At 45.7% G+C, this 22,095-nt stretch overlaps 1 protein-coding gene across 7 annotated transcripts in view; it reads left to right on the forward strand.

Annotated features, from left to right (window-relative positions):
* Positions 1–20,403, forward strand: part of MGA (MAX dimerization protein MGA) — an 88,424-nt gene extending 68,021 nt beyond the window's left edge. For 6 of the 7 annotated variants that reach the window (XM_074997041.1, XM_074997040.1, XM_074997044.1 and 3 more), the window contains 5 exons: positions 1,492–1,603; positions 11,144–11,380; positions 12,496–12,675; positions 13,110–13,262; positions 15,842–20,403. In XM_074997041.1, the coding sequence (XP_074853142.1) occupies positions 1,492–1,603; positions 11,144–11,380; positions 12,496–12,675; positions 13,110–13,262; positions 15,842–17,148 (1,989 nt within the window). In that variant the 3' untranslated portion in view covers positions 17,149–20,403. The remainder of the gene's footprint in view (positions 1–1,491; positions 1,604–11,143; positions 11,381–12,495; positions 12,676–13,109; positions 13,263–15,841) is intronic. The other variant, XM_074997043.1, reaches the window with a different exon arrangement.
* The last annotated feature ends 1,692 nt before the right edge of the window (positions 20,404–22,095 follow it).

Raw genomic sequence — 22,095 nt, forward strand, 5'->3', positions numbered from 1 at the left:
GAATTCTATCCTGGGAACCAGTGCCTGAAAAAGGTATTGAATTCAAGATGGATACTTTCTGAACGCAAGCTCACAGTGTGACACTATGGCCAAAGGAGCTAATGTCCTTGAATGCATAAACAGGAAAGCTGAAATAGGATAGCGAGGTTATTTTATCTCTGTATTTGGTGCAGGTAAAAGTGCTGCTGGAATATTGTCCCGTTCTGGTGTCCACAGTTCAAGAAGAAGGCTGATAAATTGGACAGGGTTGAGAGAGGAGCCATGAAAATGAGGACAGGCTTAGAAAAGGTGCTTTATAACGATAGACTGAAGAAGCTCAAGTTATTTATTTATTTAACAAAGAAAAGATCAAGTCATGGCTTGATTACAGTAGACCCCTCACTTACATGACTTTGACTTGCACGTTTCTTAGAATAACGCGAGGCAAATCAACCAGCACTGCTATGCTGGTCAGTTTCCTGGCTCCCGAAAATGGGCAAGAGCTGGGAACCAGGCAGCAGCTGGCCCTTGAGCTTCCTTTCTCCCAGCAGCTGCATCTGGCTCCCAACTCACCTCCACTTGCTGCCGCGCTGGTCAGTTGTTTGGTTCCCGCATGTGACGGGCAGCTGGGGGCCACGTGCAGCAGCACCAAGCAGTTTCCTGGCTCCCCACCACTCGCAGGAGCTGGGAAACTAACCAGTGCTGCTGCACTGCTCAGTTTTCTGGCTTCTGTACCTGGTGAGCAGCCAGGAGCCCAGTGCAGCAGCACCAGTTAGTTTCCCAGCTCCCTGTTCCTCACGGGACCCTGCAAACTGACCAGCACTGCTGTGCCTGGCTCTGGGCTCCCTGCTGCTCATGGGAGCAGGGAGCCAGGCACAGCCAAGATGTGGGGGGAGGACGGGGCCCATCCCCACTTATGCGAAATTTGACATATGCATGGTTGCCCAGGAACACAACTGGGGGTCTACTGTAAAGTGCCTGCATAGTTCTTAGTCTAACAGAGAGACGTATAATATGATCCAGTGGAAGGTGAAACAAGAAAAAGTCAGACTGGAAATACAGTATACATTTTTAACAGTGAGAGTAATTAACAACTGAAACAATTTACCAAAATCATATTGGATTCTCCATCACTGAGAATGTTTAAATTGAGATAGGGTGTTTTTCTGAAATCTATAATTTATAAATTATTTTTGGGAAGTTGGCGCCTTTTGTTATACAGGAGGTCAGACAAGATGATCACAGTGGTTCTTTCAGGCCTTGGAGTCTAAGAAACATAAATTTGAAGTGGGAAGAAACAAATATTCATCCTATTTCCGTTGCATTCAGAGAAACATTACATAATGGAGATTGAACTACCTTGTTCTACCTCCTGATTTCTTAAAGTAATTGTGGAATATGTCTGCAGGGAGACTTTTAAAATGCCTCTGTTGATTGGGGAAAGGAAAACTACTTATTTCTGTTTGGATGCACTAGCTTGGTCTCTGATCTGGTATTCTGACATGTTTCTAGGCCTATGAAGAGATCCAGGGGCTGACTGATCAGGCAGATAAACTGATTGGGCAGAAGAATTTACTGACTCGCAAACAAGATGTTCTGATCCGTAAAGTGTCCACACTTTCAGGTGAGGTTGCTTAAGGGGACATAGTGGTTGGAGTAGTGAAAGAAAATGTGCAGTAGTGAGAGGAACTGGGGGGGCTCTAATTAGGTAGGTACACAGATGATAGAATATGCAGATATGAGATTTAGGGTTAGGTCCTCAATCTGTAAAAGCCATAGATTCTACAGTGGATCTTAAGCTCATCTGCAGCTTTGAGGACAGAACTCAGACCTGCCCATCACTAGCTCAGGAAAAACAGCCCTGCTGCTGAAGAGACCTGCTACTGTTTCACCTCCACATGCAAAGGAAGTATGCACATACCTTCCTGCTGCAGAGTTTTAGGGTCTTAGTGTCCAGTACATTGGGGATATCCAGAGAGAAGATTATTTCACTTCCTCCAGAAAGAGTTTTGTCCAAAGAGCATTTCTTATATATACTCTCAACAGCCAAACAGGGCTTCACCTTTGGAGAGCAGTGTGATGCTAATTCTTTTCCTGGCATCTTTTCAATCTTTCAAAGGGTCTGCCCTTGTACTGTTTCTCTGTCTGGTGGCTTTTATGATAATACCTGCATCAGCCAAATAGGGTATGGAATTAGCTCTGTCCTGAGAACACAAGGACTGCATATTCCATGTTGACATATTAGTTCTCAGAATGATCCTGATTGTCATCTGTGTTTCATAAATTATGGGTGATAGAACTAAAGTCCTTCTGTCCCAAACCATTGTGCCTTGTGGAAAAGCTGTGGCACACGGAATGTCCACCTAGCACCAAAAATTTTCTGGACAAATCTAAAACACAAAAGCAGACAGGCTCAATATTTGCAGTCTCTCTGTTGGCTGTAAACAGAGAGGAGAGAGTATTTTTCAAAATCTCACATGTCTAGGTGTATCCGGGGCATATACTTGAGCAGTAGAATTTATCTTTTTAGTGAACTCTGGTCACACTTCGTAAAGGCAGTACATGGGTTCAGATATACTATTTATAAGAAATGTGCAGGACCGTCTGCTGGTCCTTTACAATATGCTGCAGAGCTGACAGGTAAGCTTCCCTTTTTGCTGTAGTCGAAAGGATGGTATTGACTCTGTAGTACCTCTGTCATTTGGGAGACTGCCTGTGTACAGTTATGTGTAGTGTACAGGTTGAATATCTCTAATCCAGCACCCTTGGGACCTGCGTTGTGCCAAACCAGAGAATTTGGTGGACCACAGGACATCTGTCTTATCTAGCAGCATTACCAGCACTTTCACTGCTTCCTGGGATCTCTGAAGGTATTTAGGGGTAAAGTAGAGCTAAATAAGAGCACAGGATACTCGCAGCCACCGCTGGTGGCTGTAAACAAACTTTATAGGACTTCAAAGAACATGGCCACATCTATGATAAGCACTTGTCTGGCTAACTAAAATCATGCTGGATCATAGATGTTGCCAGGCTAGAGAAGTTCAACCTGTCGTTGTGATTGTGTCAGCCCGCTCTGTGTGGCTCAGAAGCTTATGATTCTCACCAACAGAAGGTGTCAAATAGAAGATATTATCTCACCCACTTTGTTTTTGTGTGTAAAGTTATGTCACCGTGGGTTATAAATTAAGCTAAATTGCTAGGTAAATTCTTGCCAGGCCTCATAAGATCCCATTGTGTAGTCTGTGGATCCAGCTGTTCTGAGTAATATTAAAATTGATATGAGTTTACTCTAAAATGTGCTTCCTTTGAACAGTAAGATGTACAGATCTGAACCACTTTAGGTAGGATGAGGGATCCCCATTCATAGCTAAATAGACCTTATTCAGTCAGTCACACCGTCTGAGCCCCATCCTGGATTATTCTATTTACCTCCCAAAATCCACAAACCTGGGAACCCTGGACAACCTATCATTTCGAGTATTGGCACTCTTACCACCGGACTATCCAGTTATGTGGACTCCTTCCTCAAACCTTATGCCACCAACACTCCCAGCTCTCTCTGAGATACCATTGACTTCCTGAGGAAATTACAAAACATCAGAAAAGTTCTGACAACACCATCCTTGCCACCATAGATGTAGAGGCTCTGTACAGTAATATTCCACACAAAGATGGATTACAAGTTATCAGGAATACCATCCCTGATGTCACCACAGCCAATCTGGCATCTGACTCTGTAACTGTGTTCTCACCCACAGTTATTTCCGATTTGGGGACAATTTACACCTCCAGATTAGTGGAACTGCTATGGGCACCTGCATGGCCCCACAATATGCTAATATATTCATAGTTGACTTGGAATAACGATTCCTCAGCTCTTCTCTCCTATTACCCCTCTTCTACTTAAGATACATTGATGACATCTTTATGATTTGGACTCATGGTATAGAGACTCTAGAAGAATTCCACAGAGACTTTAACAATCTGCGCCCCACCATCAGCGTATGCCTCGATTGCTCCACGCGAGAGAGACATTTCTTGGACACTACAGTACAAATCAAGGATGGCCTGATCAGTACCACACTCTACTGGAAACCCACTGATCACTGTACTTACATGATCCTAGCTTCCATTCTGCACACACAACTAGATCCATTGTTTACAGTCAAGCCCTTAGGTACAGTCGCATTTGCTCTGATCCTACTGACAGAGACCAAAAACTACAAGATCTTTACCAAATATTCATAAACCTGAATTACCCACCAGGAGAAGTAAAAAAACAAATCGACAGGGCCAGACGAATACCCAGAGACCAGCTACTCCAAGATTGGCCAAAAAAAGCCAAGAATAGAACACTACTGGTCATCACCTACAGCCCCCAACTCAGACCACTGCAATGAATTATTAAAGACCTACAGCCTGTCCTTAATCAGGATGCCACACTCCAGAAGGCCTTGGGTGACAGGCCTGTTCTCTTCTGCAGACAACCTCCCAACCTTATGAGGATTTGCACCAACAGCCACAGTCTATACCCCAGGAACACCAGTCCTGGGACTTTTTCCTTGCAACAAAGCCCGCTGCCAGCTTTCTCCACTTATCTATTCTGATACCATCACTGGACCTAACCAGGTTAGTCACAGAATCATGAGCACATTCTCATGTTCCTCAGCTAACATCATATATGCCATCATGTGCCAGCAATGCCCAGATGCTTTGGACAGACTTCAAACTCTCTTAGACAAAGAGTTAATGGGCACAAAACAGACATAAAAACACTCCTGATCCACAAACCGGTCAGCCTACATTTTAATGGAGTGAGCCATTCTGTTAATGACTTAAGAGTTGGCATCTTACTGAAGAGGAGTATTTGCACTACTTTGGAAAGAGAGACTGCTGAACTCTCTTTTATATTCAAATTCGACACATTAACACGTGGTGTCAACCAGGATGCGAACTTTCTGGAACATTATAGGGGCTCTTTTGCATACTTGGCTTAATCTAATTCTTGACACCCTGCCCCCACCCATCTACTTTCTGATTTGCTCACCTTGATAATTTTTTTCTGATTTGTCAACCTTGATTACTATTTTTGGTTCTCTGTGCCTTAAATATTGAGTCTGTTCTGGTATGGCTATGATCTGAAGACGTGGGTCTGTCCCACGAAAGCTCATCACCTAATAAATTATTTTGTTAGTTTTTAAAGTGTTACTTTACTGCTTTTTTGTTTTGATAGTACATAGACTAGCACGGATTTCTCTCGGTTACTAAATAATGTTCTTCAAGTGATTGTTCACGTGCATTCCAGTATAGGTGTGCATGCACGTGCATGCCCAGTTGCCGAAAGTCTTTTTCCCCCTAGCCTGTAGCCATCAAGTCGAGGCGGCTCCTGGAGTGGCACTGATACGGCAACTAACATATACACTGCCTGCTCTGCCAGCCCCGCCCCACCCCTAGTTCCTTTTCACCTTGCAGAACCTTATCTTAGGCGGTAACTTTGCTTATCTGTAGATAGTTAATCATTGTATATAGTTCATTAGTTAGGTAGGTAGTTGTTAGTAGTTCATTCTTACAGATTGTTCATGGTAGGCTGATTTCCCCTTCTTACTGCCTCAGCACTGGGGCATGCCAAAGTCTCCAGGCTTCACGGCCTGTGGAATATGTGGCAAGTGTATACCAAAGAGCAACACGCCCTCAGTCTGTTTGAAGTGCTTGGGTGAGAGCCATCAGCAGGACTGTTGTCCCATTTGCAGGACTTTTAAGCTAAGGACCTTAAAGGACAGGGCACAGCATCTGAAGGTCCTCCCTATGTCACAAGGCAAGCTGGCTGTGAAGGCATGCCCACTGAAGCCCTCAGCCCAGACAGTGACTGCAGTGCTGGCACCATCAGTACTGAGACAGGCACCTCCCTGGTCCTTGGTGTTGGAGGCGTCAGGATCAGTGTCAGGCTTGGACTTCTCTGGGTCAGATAGGAGCAGGAGCAGCCATTCATCTTCCTGGCGGAGCCAACACTCAATGCAGGGACACTGACAACAAAAATGGCAAGCTCCGCCTCAATGGGACCGTTCCATGAGTCACAAGGGCAGTTTATCTGACTGCAGTCCAGGGCCCTGTCATTGCTGGAGGCATTGGGAGTTCCCCTGGTACCACGGGCACTGTCAGCTGTGCTGGGAGCACCACTGGGCCACTGCTGGACCAGATTCCTCCTGGAGAGAGAGCAGCCTTGGTGTCGTCCCTTGCCCTGGTGCTGACCCCTGAGGGGCTGATGCCAGTGTCAGCTTTGTTGGTGCTGCTGCCTCCTCCCTCAGTGCCATATATGTTGGTGCCATTGGTGCCAGTGAGCTTGACAGCTCCTGCACCTCCCCCAAGCACATTATCCTCGGCACTGCCTCTGGTAGTTGCCATGGTATCGGTGCCATAACTCTTCTGCCACCTTTGTTGGCCAGCCTGTCGGACCATTCTAGTGCCATGGACCCAGCTTGTTTGAGGCAGGCTGGCACCTCCTCATCTTTCTCCCTGGATGAAGCAGTGGCTGGCTCTTCTGTTTTTCTGGTGCTGGAGGATGGCCAAGATCTACAGCAGCTCTTCTGCAGAGTTGCCCAGAACTTGGCTGACCCATTGATAGACAATTTATTGTCTTTGGGCCCCCACTACAGTAGCCTTGCGTATTATAAAGGTAATTGCCCAAACGGCTAAAACTATGTGGCAGATGCTGGCGTATGTCCAAGCTACCCCACGAGAAAAAATGAGTGCAACTGGTTTGTGCCCTCTGAGGGGAATGAGCACCTATTTACCCACCCTTCTCCTGACTCCTTGGTCGTCAATGCAGCCAATCATAGGGAGTGACAAGGCCTCCAAGGGCTCTCACCCAACAACAGGGAGGCCAAAAAAATTAAGACTCATATGGGAGGAAGGTTCATTCCATGAGCAGGCCCTGGTGAGCAGGGACGAGATCTGCCCTTTGAGGGACCTACATTATTTTCCAAAGAGAGGGCTAAGAGGCTGCACAGTCTCAAGGACTCAAGGGCCATCCTGAGGTCTTTGGGGCTCCACAGGCAGACATTTTTGCCCTCGCCCTGCTCCTAGGCAGTTCCATCAGCAGCAACCTTGGGACCAGAACAGGAGGCAGGGTCACAGTGGCAGGAGGCGCTTTGGCCAGTCTGGACTGGGTCATGGGCAACTAAAACCCCTTCTTGGGCTGAAATTGAAATTTTGAAGGGGGTGGTCAGGAACATCACACTGCTCCCCACTTTGGATCCAGCACGCCTTTTATTTTTGTTTCACCTATTCTCCTTCTGCCCTGCTTGGTGCCATATAACAGCAAACTAGTGGATCCTCTGCATGGTGGAAAGGGGATATGCTATCCAACTAAATTCTTATCCCACTTCCTATCCTCCTTCCCTGACCCTCTTCAGGGACCCCTGTAACGGGAGTCTACTCAGCCAGGAGGTCTATCACTCCTTGAGCGAGGTGCTGCAGAGGAGGGTCCCACATAGTGCCGGGGTCATGGGTTTTATTCCTGCTATTTCCTAATTCCAAAATCCAAAGAGGGTCTGGGACCCGTCATGGACCCGTGAACAAATTTGCAAAAAAAGGTAAGGTTTTGCATGGTCTCCCTGGGACATATTATTCCGTTTCTGGATCCAAGGGATGGGTTTGCTGCTTTCAACCTACAGGGCACGTCCTTTCACATTTCAGTTTATTCTACCCACAGGGGGTTCCTGAGGTTTGTGGCAAATGGAGGACACTGTCAGTTCACAGTCCCATTGGCCTGTTGATGGCTCTAGGGGTTTTCACCAAGTGAATGGCGGTAGCGGCAGCCTTCCTCCGCATGCATAGTGTCCAGTTGTTCCTGTAGCTGGACATGTGATTGGTCAAAGGAGCTCAGAGGTCCAAGTTCACCAGCACACACAGTTCATCCCTCAAATCTTCGACAGTCTCAACCTCCTGGTAAACGAGGGAAAATTGACACTCATCCCCACGCAAAGAATAGAGTTTATGGGGGCTCTCCTGGACTCAGTGCTCACAAGGGCCTCCCTACCAGAGAGCAGGTTTCAGGCTATGGCCAGCCTCGTAAACAGGCTGATCAACCTCCCCACCACAACAGCCAGGTATTGCATGAAACTCCTGGGACACATGGCAGCTTATACATTTGTGGTGCAGCATTCCATACCCAGATTACACCTTCTTAAGTTGTGGCTTGCTTTGGTGTACCGCCCGGTGAGGGATGATACAGATAAATTAGTGTCATTGCCACCACAGGTACTGTGGACCCTATATTCATGGCTGGACGCTCAGACGATGTTTGTGGGGATACCCTTCAGGCCACCCCAACCTCCCCTTTTCTGGTAACTGATGTGTTAGACTTAGTCTGGGGTGGCGCATCTGGGGAAACGCTGGACTCGGGCTCTCTGGAGCATGTCAGACATTGAGCCTCACATCAGTGTGAGAGATCTGAAGGCGATCAGGTTGACGTGCGAGGTGTTATGGGACAAAGTAGTGGAACAGTGCATGTCAGTGAGCACAGACAATATGACAGCAGTGTATTGTATCAGCAGACGGAGGGGGAGGTGCATGCTCCTCTCCTCTGTGTCTCGAGGCCCTCTGGCTCTGGGAGTTCGGCATTCAGCACCAAATTCTCCTGCAAGCTCACTGCTTACCAGGGGTACACAGCACCATGTTGGACCACATGAGCAGGTCCTTCATGAACCACAAGTGGTCCATTCAGCCAAACATGCTCCAGTCAATTTTCCAACTTCGGGGCTAGCCCCAGGTGGACCTGTTCACCGTGCACCTCAGTGTGAAATGCTGGACATATTGCTCTTACTGGAGCTGGAGTCCTGGATCTTGGGCCGATGCATTCAGTGTTTCCTGAGTAGGCCCGCTCCTGTATGCGTTCCCTCTCGTTCCCCTCATCCATAAGGTCCTCCTCAAAACTCAGTTAGATGAGGCCTCAGTAATCCTGGTGGCCCCAGTTTGGGCCACACAGCACTGGTCCTCTGTTCTCTTGGACCTGTCGGTAAGCAGCCCAACAGCGCTCCCATTACACCCAAACCTGTTGACTCAGGGCGAGGGGCAGCTGCAGCACCCCAGCCTGCTGTCCCTTCTCCTCTTGGCGTGGAAGCTTCATGGCTGAGTGCCATGGAACTTTCCTGCTGAGAACCGGTGAGGGGGTACTCCTGAACGGCAGGAAACCTTCCATGAGGGCCATTTATCTGGCAAAGTGGAAAAGGTTCACTGTGTGGGTGTCCGTAAAAGGATTATTCCCCTTCCAGGCCAGAATCCTGGCTGTTTTAGACCATCTGTGGCACCTGAGTCAAGAAGGCCTGGTCCTCTCCATTAAGGTGCGCTTGGTGGCCTTTTCCACTTTTCATTCTGGCCCAGGCTTTTCATGGGTGTTCTCAGACCCAGTGGTCAAGAGATTCACAAAAGGCCTGGAGAAGGTTATCCTCCTAGGACCTTCATCTGGTGGTGTTTAAGTTTATGGGGGTCCCCTCTGAACCCTTTGCTTTCCTGTTCCCTGTTTTACATTACAAACCGGCTTTTTTGGTGGCTATTACATCGGCCAGAAGGGTGTCTGAACTTAAAGCCCTGTGTATGGACCCACTCTGTATCGTGTTCCACAAGGACAAGGTTGGATTGAGACCCCCTCCAGCTTTCCTAGCAGGTGGTCTTCTCTTTCCATGTCAGTCAGGATATTTCCTTACCTGTGTTTCATCCCAAACCTCATGCCACCCCAAGGGAACAGGGTTTGCACACCTTAGATGTCTGTAGAACGTTAGCTTTTTATATAGACAGAACCAAACCTTTTAGAAAGTCACAGCAGCTTTTAGTTGTGATGGTGTACAGGGTTATAGGTTATATTAAGGAATACTACAAGGTGGAGGGGGTGCCTGCTCCTGTGAGTAGGGCTCAGTCTGTGAGGGCTCAGATGTCTTCAGCAGCATTCCTGGCCCATGTCCCGATTCATGAGATATGCCGGGTGGCCACCTGGTCCCCCATACACGCGTTTGTGACCCATTATGCACCACACTAGGGAGGATGCTGCAGTTGTTAAGGGGCTCTGACCCCACCTCGTAACATCAGCTTGCATTCATCTACATTGGAATGCACATGAGCAATCACTTGAAGAGGAAAAGGCAGTTACCTGTTTCCATAACTAGTGTTCTTCAGGATGTGTTGCTCATGCCCATTCCAAAACCCTCCTGTCTTTCCCCATTGTCCAAGTAGCCAGCAAGAAGGAGCTGAGTGGGAAGCAGGTCACGCGGTATATATATTGGTTGCCACATTAGCACCACTCCAGGGAGTGCCATCGCGACCTGATGGCTACCAGCTAAGGGAAGAAGACTTCTGGCAGCTGGGCATGCACATGCACGCACACCGGTGTTGGAATGGACATGAGCAACACATCTCAAAGAACACAAGTTATGGAACCAAGTGTTTTCTCATTCCCAGCTGGAAGGTTTTCATAATTAAGGACAACACAGTTTTTAGCATAGCTGTAAAAGTTCTTAACTGGCAACCTGTCCAACAGGGAGAAACCTATTCCTGAATCATTGGTTGTTAGAGCTGAATAATGTCTATCAAAGCTGCAGACAGGCTGAAGATCAGTTTTAAGATCTGTTCTTTCTCCTGAAAGAGAGAGTAAATGTAGATATGTTTTCTTGTTTCTGTGGTATGCTGTGGACCGTTGTTCAGTAATTGAAGGGGGTGTACTGCCAAAAAAAAAAAATTGAATAGGGATTAAAATGCTGTGTTTGTTTTGTTCCATTCCAACTTTTAGACCTAGAAGCAAGCAGAATCTGAGGACATATTGACTCTCTTTGGCTTGTCTAGATTGCTGAGAACTGTTGGCAAAAGATACACAAATTGTGCAACACATTTGTGTATCTTTTGCCAACAATTCTGTCAGGAGAGGCTTTTCCAACATTTAGCCCATCCACATGGGGCCAAATGTGGGAGAACCCACTCCCTCTGTTGAGGCATCCCTTCTTCCTTGTGGAATAAGTTGTACAGGGATGCTGACAGAATATTCCTGACCAACAGATTTCTTGTGAGAGTCCTACAGTCGGGATGTGTGTTCCGTCGACAAAATGCTGTCAACAGAACTTTTGTTGACAGAAGCCCGCAGTCTAGACATAGCGTTTCTCTGTTAATGTTTCCATAGGCAAGACAGAAGAGGTGGTTCTGAAGAAGCTGGAATACATTTATGCCAAACAGAAAGCAGTGGAAGCACAAAAGAAGAGGAAACAAGTTGAACCAGAGGGGACAGTTGTGTGTATGAAGCCCAACAGACAGTCACAAGAAGGATCTTCCACTTCTTCCAAAGAATTGGAACAAATGATTGTGACAAATAAGAGGGGGAAGCCATTAATACTTGCAAGGAAAGGAGGCCAGGCTGCTGGTAGGCTGTGAAAGATATATGTTCGATCTTTCTGAGACCTTTGTGATTTCTGTAGTGGCTGGTGTGGCTGGCCCAGAGGCCACCTGGGTTGCTCAGGCAGGCCCTAGGCCCACTCGCATTAACTGCTGCTGGGGCATCGCAGGCCAACACAACTTCCCTGCCCCTCTTCTTTCCAGCAGCAGCAGCAATAGATAGAGTGTGAAAGGGAGCTCAGGGCTGGGGCAGGAAGTTGGGCCATGGCAGGGGTTTAGAGCTCTGTGTGACATTTACCTTGTGGGGAAGGGGGTCCTTGTAAGTGGCCACATGTGCTTAGGCAGAGGTGTGGCCAGGCAGCCACTCCAGCTGTAGGCGCCACGCTGCATAGCTCCAACTGGCTGTGGTTCGTGCCCACTGGTGGTATCAGAACCAGCACTAAAGGTTGGGGGCAGCATATTGAGCCCCTCTCGCTGTGCCTCCCCCTAAGAGCTAAGGGCCATGTCACAAGTGCCACATGGAGCCAAGCAGGGAGCCCGTCAACTCCACCAGTCCTTCCCTCTCCACTTTGAGCACTCCAGGACCTTGTCCCAGAGCACTCACGGTTTAGTCAGGGGTTTATAATACAAGCCATGGACAATGAATTTTTAACATAACTGTCCATAACTTTTACTAAAAGTATCCATGATTGATTAAAACATAGCCTTAATTATTGGATACCTTGGGGTGAGGGGATAGCAGCCTGCTGTGTGTCACATCTTGCTATAAATGTATTAATTTCATAAGAAGTAAAGGTAAAGTGTCAAAACAATAATGCGTATGTTACATATGTTGTACATTCCAAGGAACAGTCTAAGGAAGTCTAGGAGTTTACAAACATCACATTTACTACTTCTGTGTTTGGTTAAGGTGGGTCAGAAATCTTCACGTGAAGAAATTTAGGTAATCTGACCTTGCCAGTTACTGGTTTGAGCCAAGAAAATTGTCCAGAGTAACAAAGTGGATTGAGGGCACCCATAGTGATAGTCACTCAAAAGAGAACTGTGGTCAACTAGTAAATTTACATTGATTAAAGGCCTTAAGGCAGGCTGTGTCAGAAACATCACGTTCAGTGTATGGTTTTTATTTGTATTTTTATACAGTGGAGACCACAACCTCTCCTATTACATTAACTACTGCCAGCCTAGTGATGACTCCACAAGGGCAGGTGCTCACACTGAAGAGCCCCCTAATGTCAGGACAGGTAGCCACTGTTCCTTCCACACTGCTACAAGCTGAGCTAAAGAATCAATTTGCCAGCAACACAGTGGAAACACAGCCAGGTAAGGTCAGAGGACAGCAGGTTTATTGGAAGATAAGAATTTGTGTTGAATCTGTGCATTTGTTCATTTATGCACTTCAGTTTATATTTTTCTTCTGTATAAGAAAATGTGCATCTCACCAGTAGTATCCTTTATATAATTTTTTCTGTAGTCTCACAACTTCACTGGCTAGGTAGAGTCTGTCATCAGAGAAAATAAAACCTATTATTGAATGTTAGTATTCCCAAATTAAAGAGAGGGGAAAATACCCAAAATGTTGTGTAGAAGGTAGAGTCTGGGGCTTATCTTTATTAGAAACAAAACAATCAGGTAACCATTTCTTAAACTGCTTTCTGTGGTTGTATACTAGCAGATACAACATGGAGCTATAGTGCTGCATTTTCTATTTTTGAGACAGTATCTAAAAAAGAATTGCTTTTTCCCCCCTAAATAAGGTATTGCATCTGTGATGATTCAGCTACCAGGATCAACAGTTCCTGTCCAAGTGAAAGGCATCCTTGCTAACTCAGCCATTCCCATTACTTTGTCAACCATTGCGAGTAATCCGGTTCCCCCAGCTGTTGGACAAGCTGCAGAACCTGCTTCAGGTAAGTTTTTTTACACATCTTTGTTTGGGGATATGGAAAGCTGTCTGCACATATTTAGGCTCAGCTTTTCTTCAAAATAGTATGTAACATTGCATCTGACCTTCACAGTTTTGTACTGCTCAATAAAATTAAGTGCAGGGGTAGAGGTGGCATTTCTTCGACCTCCTATTCATTCAGCAGCCTCAAGGTTTGAGCCTTCTTCAAACTCAGATTTAATAGTGTCAGATATGAAACATTTGACCGAAGTATTGTGAGTGGGATCTTGGAAGAGAATAGTAGTGGATGTTCATACTAGTAGCACTTCCTGTCATCCAATGTGTAGAATTCCCAAGAGGAAGCCACTCACCATCTTACTAGAGCTACCCATATGATAGGGCAAAGGAGAAAAGGAAAAGGTCAGTTTCAGATGTAGGACTGGGGAAAATCTGACTACTGTGCTTTTTTGCTATCAGTATGTGAGCACATAGGGTCCCTGAAATATGCCATTTTTGCCAAGAGACAAAATACGCAGGAAACATAATTTTCAAGTGTACGGCGGGAAAATTATTGTGTAAAAAGTTAAGTATTTGGTGGGAGTGACTGTTGCATGATTTTCACCCACTTCAGAAAATTACTCTTCTTGAAGAAGTGCTGGAAAAGGAGAGGTTGGTAAACTTAGCTTAGTAAATGGTGGCAGTAATTCCACTAAGAATTTGAATGAAATGAGGTAGTAATTATTTTAAAATAGTGTGACAACGTAGGACTGGGAGGGGGTAAGAATGAGAGGGAAAAACGGCAGGGAAACAAGCAGGGTGTGAGTAGCTGGGGAGGAAGACGCTCTGGGTCAGTTGGGGCCAGCTGGTCCCACTTAAGCCTGCTTTTAAAAGAACCCTTGGCCAGTAGGCAGAGGGGAGAGAGAGGAGGAGAGAGCTGGAGGAGAGGAGAGAAAAAGCCAGGCGCAAAGCAAAGCAAAGAGGAGCAAAGAGAGTTTTCTAGAGGGACCAAAAAGAAAGAGAGGAGTGTTCGGCCACAAGGGGCTAAAGCCCCTGTCCAGGAGGCCTGGGATTTGGCGTAAAGCCAGGCAGGCTGAATCTACAGAAGGAGCCAAACCAGGAGGGTGGACAGGCTGCTGCTGCTGCTACCACCGCCACTACCTGGAGGAGGTACGGTGTGGGAAGGAATTGTCTGGAGAAGTGGCCCAGGGAAGAGCTGTGGTGCTCAATACAAGGGGAGCTCTCCTCCACCACCAGCAGCCACACAGGGTCCCTGGGCTGGAACCCGGAACGAGTGGGTGCGGCCCGGGTTCCCCCCACACCACCATCTTCCCCCTTCCCCCTCCTCCTGAAGGGCAGCGGTGTCCGGGCCAGGGGAGAGTGGACTGAATAGAGGCCTGGAGCCCAGGAGCCTGGCCAGCCCTGCCACAATAGATAATGCAGAAACAGTACTTTTGCACTTGACAGACCTGCTGTATAGTAGTTATATCTATTTAGGGCAGAGGAATACGTGTATTACTTTTACTTCCAGTAAGCAGGCACAACTAAGAGACAGTGTGTGAGGATTTTCTGTTTTGTGCATTAGCAGATAATTTTCTTGGAAAGTTCCAGTCAGTTTCACTTATGTCAGTCCACTGAAACCATGAGGAATTACGCACATGGCATTGAGGCACACAATCTGAAGATACAGGATTTCACATGTGTAACTGAGGGCTGCAATTTTTCTACTACTAGCAGTCAACTGACAGATGGGAAAAGATGCTAAGCTGAGTATGCAAGGGCTGTCCCTATGGGAAATAAAAACTCTATCAAATGTGCTCAAGTTAAAAAAAATATTTATGGACAATAGATATCACGTGATCTCATGTTACAAGTAAACTCTGTTTTATCCGGTATTCACACAAACCAGAATTCTCCGTTAACCAGCATTCCGTCCTGCCCCAGTCATCCCCTTCTTACTCTGGCGGTCTCTAAGTGTGTGAGTGGTCAGTGACTCTTCCATTTTCCTGCCCAGTGCCTGCTGCACAGCAGCAGCTTCTCAAGTGACCACACAGCAGCCAACCCCAGCAGCAGCTCCCCACCCAGTGCCCACTGCTTGCAGCAGCTCCTCAAGCAGCCATGCAGCAGCAGCTCACTGAGCCACCATACAGTAACCAACCCCAGCAGCAGCTTCCTACCCGGTGCCCGCAGCCAGCAAGTGCTCCCCGTGTGGTGCAGCTGTGCCTGATTCCTGCAAGCGGCTCACCGCCATCCGCACCAATGAGGGAACAGGGCAGCAGTTGAGCAGGAGCTAGCACTCGAGGGGCAGGAGATTACGTATGCTGGATAACAAAGTTTTAATATCTCGCAGTCTCCTGGTGCCAGGGCTGCTGGTTATGAAAGAGTTTACTGTATTTGTGTGATTCTGTCTTCAGAGAAATATTGAACATTAAGTTTGTAGGGAAGAGAAAAAGTTGTAAAGCGTACAAGACTGTATATTACAGCATGTGTTTTAAACTCCTTGTCGGAGTTGGTTTTGTTGGGGGAAGATGATATGGGATGGGGCAGATTGTCTTCAGCTGCAGTCACCAGTGAGCTGATGAGTTTTGCTTCGTTTGATTTTTGCAGAGAATGAAGATTCATTTGTGATGCCAAAAATCGTCAATGTGACATCACTGGCTGCTGAAGGGGGTGTTAATTTAAATCTGAATAGAAACAAGAATTCTCATGTAATCCCAGGTGCTGGAGCACAGACGACCGAACCGTCCATGAAAGCAGGCTCTCATGAAAGTAGACAAGATGAGGACACCATTTCAGAAGAAAAAAACAAGGCATCTCCTGGAGATAGCTGTGGAGATGCGAGAAATGTCATAGGGCCCCTGCAAATTTTCCTTGAAAATAAAAACAGCTTTCCACAGATTCGGAATGTATCTAGTATAAAAGACTCTTCAGAGTCCTTTGCTAAAAAGCCTTGCACTGGAGAGTTTGTTGGAAATCAGGGGAGGAGGAAAGAGCTTGATCAAGGAGGGGAAAGGGTGAAGCCAAAGGATTTTCCAATCCGCAAACTGCAGGTTAAAGATCTGAAAGACTCCAGGATAGAAATGGAACTGAGAAAAGTAGCTTCTGCAATAGAGGAGGCAGAATTAGACCAAAGTGAATTATTGAGCAGCATTGAGGAGAGTGATGACACTGATGAAACACTCACTTCACTTCTCAATGAAATTGCCTTTCTCAATCAGCAGTTGAACGAAGACGCTTCTGGCATGTCAGAGCTGCCTGGTACCTTGAGCTCAGACTTTTCACAGGAAGACTCTGAAACTCGCAGGGGAACTGCTGGTGATCTGCCTGTCACAGCTGGATCCTCCTTCCCGTTCGGCCACTTGGGTAGCAGTTTCAAGGCTCTTTCTGAAGTTCGAGAGGGTAGTGGCTCCATAAGCCCCCTCCTCCTTCACCTGGAAGATGATGACCTTACTGGTGGTGAGAGGAACTCTGCAGAGCCTTCATCTCAAGCAGATATTTTGAAGATTGTGATAGGCTCTGAAATGAAGGACCCACTTGCCAATGTCTCAGTGACTGGTGGTGGAAGTGGTAAAATCTTAGATACCCTGGCAGAGACCAGTGTGTCTCCTCCAATCCTGCAGATGAAAACTAGTCTAGAAGCTGGTAACACTGACACATTATGGAGGCCTATGCCCAAACTGGCACCACTTGGGTTAAAAATTGCAAATCTTCCATTAGACTCAGAAGGGCAAAGTGCCAAGGTGATGCCAGTGTTGGCACCTGTAGTTGCAAAACTGGCACCCATTGGTTTAAAAACAAAATTACCTGCAACTGACAAGGAAGGACAGGAGAGCAAAATGATGCCCACACTAGCATCTGTGGTTGCAAAATTGAACAGTATTGGGACCTTGCCTTCAAATTCTGCAGCCAAATAAATGCTTGCATTTCTCAGAGTCTGAAAGAAAAATCTGGAGCAATTCGGAATATAAAAGGAATTGGTGTCTTGAGTTTTAACATCTTCCTGTGTCTCCAGACATTTGTTTCCACATCCCTGTAAAGAAAACATGGTAACAGTGCACTCTTCTGACTGAGGGCAGTCCCCAAGCTGAGAAATCAATGCTATGAAACTTTGTATTAACATAAATTTTACCTCATACTGTGTTCTGGGTTTTCCTCCCCTCAAAAAGAAATAAGGTGTTTCATTACCATTGCTGGGCATATGGTACCCTTGCAACAGTGGGTCCTTGACAAACAGTTTATGAACCTAGAGGTCTGATGCTCCCAGGCCATTGAGAGATTCATTCTCTAACAGAGATGTAGTTGTTTCTGGATGAGGAGAAATCAGGAGTACTAGTTTTGGTAACAGCCAAATAAACTATCTATGCAGAAGCAGGGTTGTTCACATCTGCAGTTTGTGCAGAGCCCACAAAATGGAATGAGCCTGTGTAAATGAAATTGGAGCAAGCTTGTTCGAACTGGTTGCCCTGGCTGGAGGAAAGGGAGATCGGGGATAGATTTCCCAGAATGCTAATGTCAGACATTTCCATTCTTTAGTGAAAAAGGATTTTCTTTCTGCTCAGGCTCTCTCTAGTAGTTTCTGCCTGCACCATTTCCATATTAAATCTTAAACTTCCATCTTAAGGGGAGGAGGAAAAATTCTTCCTGGAGCACACTTGGAAAAAGACAGCATCCAGAATGAACAAATTCAGATGGGAGAATTCAATTTGGCTACCAGATTGCTATCCCTTTAAAGCATCACTGAATTACTTGCCTGTTGTTTGTCTCAGTTCTCTCCTTCCTTCCCTTTTTCCTCCCTTCCTCATATTTCTTGAAAACATACACATCTTGCATGCTTGTGCAGAAAGTGACTCTCTCAGGATGATTGGAACATGAAAATAAATGTATGTAGGTGTACATGTCATTCCAAACCATCCATTTCTTTATGAATTCAGGAAAGGTACTCAGAGTTTGCTCATTGCATTTGTGCAAGATGAGTATAGCAAAAAAACAAAAAATGCTCATTACCAGGGAAATAGGGCAGTATTTGAATCACAAGATGTATTTTTTATTCTGTCACCACTTCTTCTATAAAATGTAGGTACTCTTCACTGTTAAGCTGTTGGAAGTGGAGGACCTGCAGAGTGTAAAGATATTTATATTTTTGTATAAAAGTTTTCTTTTCTTAGTTTCCTTGAAGAATGAAATTTTCAGCCTAGAAGAGGCTATTTGTTAATGGGTGTATAAATGAGTTTTTCCTATCTAGTTTGTAAATAATAGGAATTATGGTGTTTTTCAGGGGCCGCTTAGGTGCTTCTAAAAAGTGAAAATCACTGCTGTGAAAATTGTGTAGAAGCTGGGACTCGGCACATTCTGCCTTTTTTTGCATAATTGTAGTTAGGAATGTAATCCTTGCTTTAATGCTCAGCAGCAGCAGTTGTGATCCACAGGTCCCCTGTACGCCCCACTTCCCCAGTTGTGATGCACTAATGCAGGAGCTTTCATCTCTCAGCGCCAGGGCTGTGCCTGTGTGTCTGACTTTCATGCGCATGTACTATAAGTGAGGTTCTTCTGCTCTTGAGGAGCAGTGTCAAACTACATTTAGTGCAAAAGTATGCCCTGTTCAGAAGCTGCAGCTACTGGACCTGTGTCTAGAATGGCTGTGTCACTCGGTATATGTATCTTGTGGTGTTCCTTTTCTGCGTGAAAAATTTTTATTGGGCTGCAAAGCAAAAAGATGGTTCTTAAACTGGATATGCATAAAATTGCTCCAGACTCTGTGCAGTAGAGGTGTCTTTGCCTTGTACAAGGCATGTTTGAAAACAGTTGGGCAGGTGTGAATTGCTTTTATTGCCTTTGCGTATTTTATAGTTTAACCTAAGTTTTTGTCATAAATGCTAATCTCCTTCTTGCACTAAAGGATTGAAGAAGATGGTATGGGTTAGCATAAGAGCCATGCAAAGCCTTACAGCTATCATTCATTGCCTTAGAAAAGGGAACTAGTATATAAATACATGTTTACACCTACTTAGACATGAGAGGCTAGATCCAAACTTGGTTTGCCTCAGTATAAATCTGGAGTAACTATATAGATGTCAGTTGAGTTACACCAGCTTTACACTGTAGTGTCTGAGAGTTTGGCTCTGGGTGTTCTAAACTGGCTGAAGTTGCTTGTCATTCTGCCCAAGGCATTTTTATTAGTTGGTAAATTAAACTCCTTGCTATTTGTGTAGCGGCCACTAGCATTGCGCTGAAGGTACCACGCACAAAAAAGCCACTAAATTTCCTTTCTGTCCCCATCGCTTCTTGATCCAAAATAGCTGCTGTTCACTGTAGTGTTAAAATTATTAATCCATGTCTGGACATGAAGAAAAATGCCTTTCACATTTCAACATTTCATAGGACACACATAGCATTAAAGTCATTCAAACACTCATTTACAGTAACTCTTACTGCCTAGCTGGGTCCATTGGCTAGCATCAAGGAGATGAAAAATGCCTAGATAATATATTTACTGTTTTGCAGTGGGCAGTCAGGAATTCCTGTTATAACAAAAGCTTGTTGTTGAAATGAAAGTTGGTCTGCCTGATGCCAAAAAATGCACTAAGTCGGCCAAGAGGTGACCCCAAAGTCAAAAGAACCAATAGGCACGCAGCCAAGAAAGATGTTCAGCTGGTTCTGCTTAGCAACAAGCCCCCTTTGAAAAGCTCATTAGTCTGCTTTTCCTAACCCTCTCATGCCATCTTTTCATTTCACTATCAATTCGAATGCTCAATCCCTTCCCACCCGCAGCCCCAAAATTAATTGGTTTGAAACAAACCTTTTGGAAATTATGCACACTATTTTTGAGAAACAATAATGCAAGAATATGTTGCATTTGTAACGAGTGGATTTTGGAAATCAGTAAAACTATAGAAACCCCTGCGAGGAGCACATTTTCACTAGACCAAGAGTCCTGGGAATTTTGTTTTTTGTTTTTTTTTAGACATGTCTGTAAATAAACAAATGTTTTTAAGAATATAATGTAATGTCAGATTTAGCATTTTTCCTTTTATATATTAAAAATTATATCTTTCCCTTTTTTCAGCTTTTGAAAAATTGATATTTTTTTAGAAATCTAATAGTACAGGACTATTCAATGACTGTATGTGAGAGAGAGGAAGTGTAAAATTAAAATAAACAGATCAAGTTCAACCAGGAACTGGTTTTGGAAGTTTTGTTACTGGGATGGAGGGAGTGAGGGTGAGATGAATAATAAAGTATTAGTTGCCTTGGTGGTGACAGGTGGAACTGTACAACTAACCAGAACTATAAGTATTGAGTCTTTAAGTATAATTCACACTGTAATTATTTTATGTGTATTGCTCTAATGCCTAAGAGCGCCAGTCATGGAACAGATGCTGTACAAACACAGAACAACATTGCCTAGGAAGACTGTGGAATCTCCATCATGGGAGATTTTTAAGAGCTGGTTGGACAAACATCTGTCAAGGATTGGGATGGGCAATAATTTTTGATGGGGAGGCCATTTTTTTTTGGTTAAGTGGTCAAGGGCTGCACTTCCCTATGGAGGGAGTGGGGGGTCTGGGATGGAGGTTGGGCAGAGAAGTGGGTAGTTGACTGAGGCAAGGTGTTGGGGTGCAGAGTCTGGGAGGAGGTATGGATGCAGGAGAGGATTCTGGTCTGGGGAAGGGATGGGTGCAGGGTCTGAGACGGAGTTGTGACCTGGGATGGGGAGGATGATGTAGAGGATGTAGGTGGCAACCTGGGGCAGAGAATTAGGATGCAAGGTGCGGGGGTGGGGGTAGGGGTGCGGGAGAGGGTGCTGGCCTGGGAGAGATGTGTAGGAGGGGTGTGGGTCTGAGTAGGAGGTGGGGAGGGTTCAGTTCCAGAGGCAGGCTTGGCTGCTAAGTTGCTCCCATCCAGCAGCACTCAGGAAGGCTTACCTGCCAGCAACCCACCCACTAGCTGTTCCATATGGCTCTCTTTGCTGAGCAGCGGGTGTGGGGAGAGAGGTGTGCTTTGCCCACTGCCCTGGCCCCCAGCAAAATCTCTCAGCTCCTAGTGGTCAAACTGGTCAAAGGGATCTCTCAGCTTCTATTGGGTGGTTTCAGGACAAAAGGAGCTGAGAAATTTTGCTGGGGTAGGGGGTAGCATGCATAGCTGTCCACCAGTCTGCAGCATAGAAAGGCACAGGGAGAAGTCAGCTGCATTGAGTGGCACTCGTGTCTGCAGGTCAGATCTGCCCTGTGGGCTGAAACTTGCCCATTCCCTGGTCTAGGTGGGGCTTGGTCCTGCCATGAGTGCAGGGAACTGGACTTGATGACCTCTCGAGGTTCCTTCCCATTCTATCAAAAAGACAGTCCCTCTCCCAAATAGCTTAATTTTCATCTGTCTGCTTTTCGATTAGATCAGAAACAAGTATCAGTTTCTCAGATGGGGAAAGTTTTTGTTGTTCTTCAAATGGTCCCCCTGGGTGCTCCACATTAGGTGTCGAGCTTGCCCCAGCGCCGCAGATCGGAGATTTCCAAGCTGTATCTCGTTGGATTGTGCAAGCACAGGTGCGTGCTGGTCCTTTGTGCGCTTTCAATCGTGCGCGATCCGGTCCACTCCAGTTCCTCTCAACCACCAGTGGCTGCAGACGGACTTTGCTTCAGCTCCAAAGGCTGAAAAGATAAAACCATTTATTGGTTACTAGTTATTAGTTTGTATTCCTAAAAACTGTTCTTTAAAGATCCTTTACTGTATATAGTTTAAAAAAAGAAAAAGAAAAAGAAGGGAGAGGAGAGCAGCGGTTACTGCTGCGGCCTTCCTATCTCTAACTTAGCAGGTCATTAAACCTTATCTACAGTTGTTCATTTGCTGTTACTTAACTACCCTTGTTA

The sequence above is a fragment of the Carettochelys insculpta genome, chromosome 6, assembly GCF_033958435.1.
Source record: "Carettochelys insculpta isolate YL-2023 chromosome 6, ASM3395843v1, whole genome shotgun sequence".
NCBI classification, from domain to species: Eukaryota; Metazoa; Chordata; order Testudines; family Carettochelyidae; genus Carettochelys; species Carettochelys insculpta.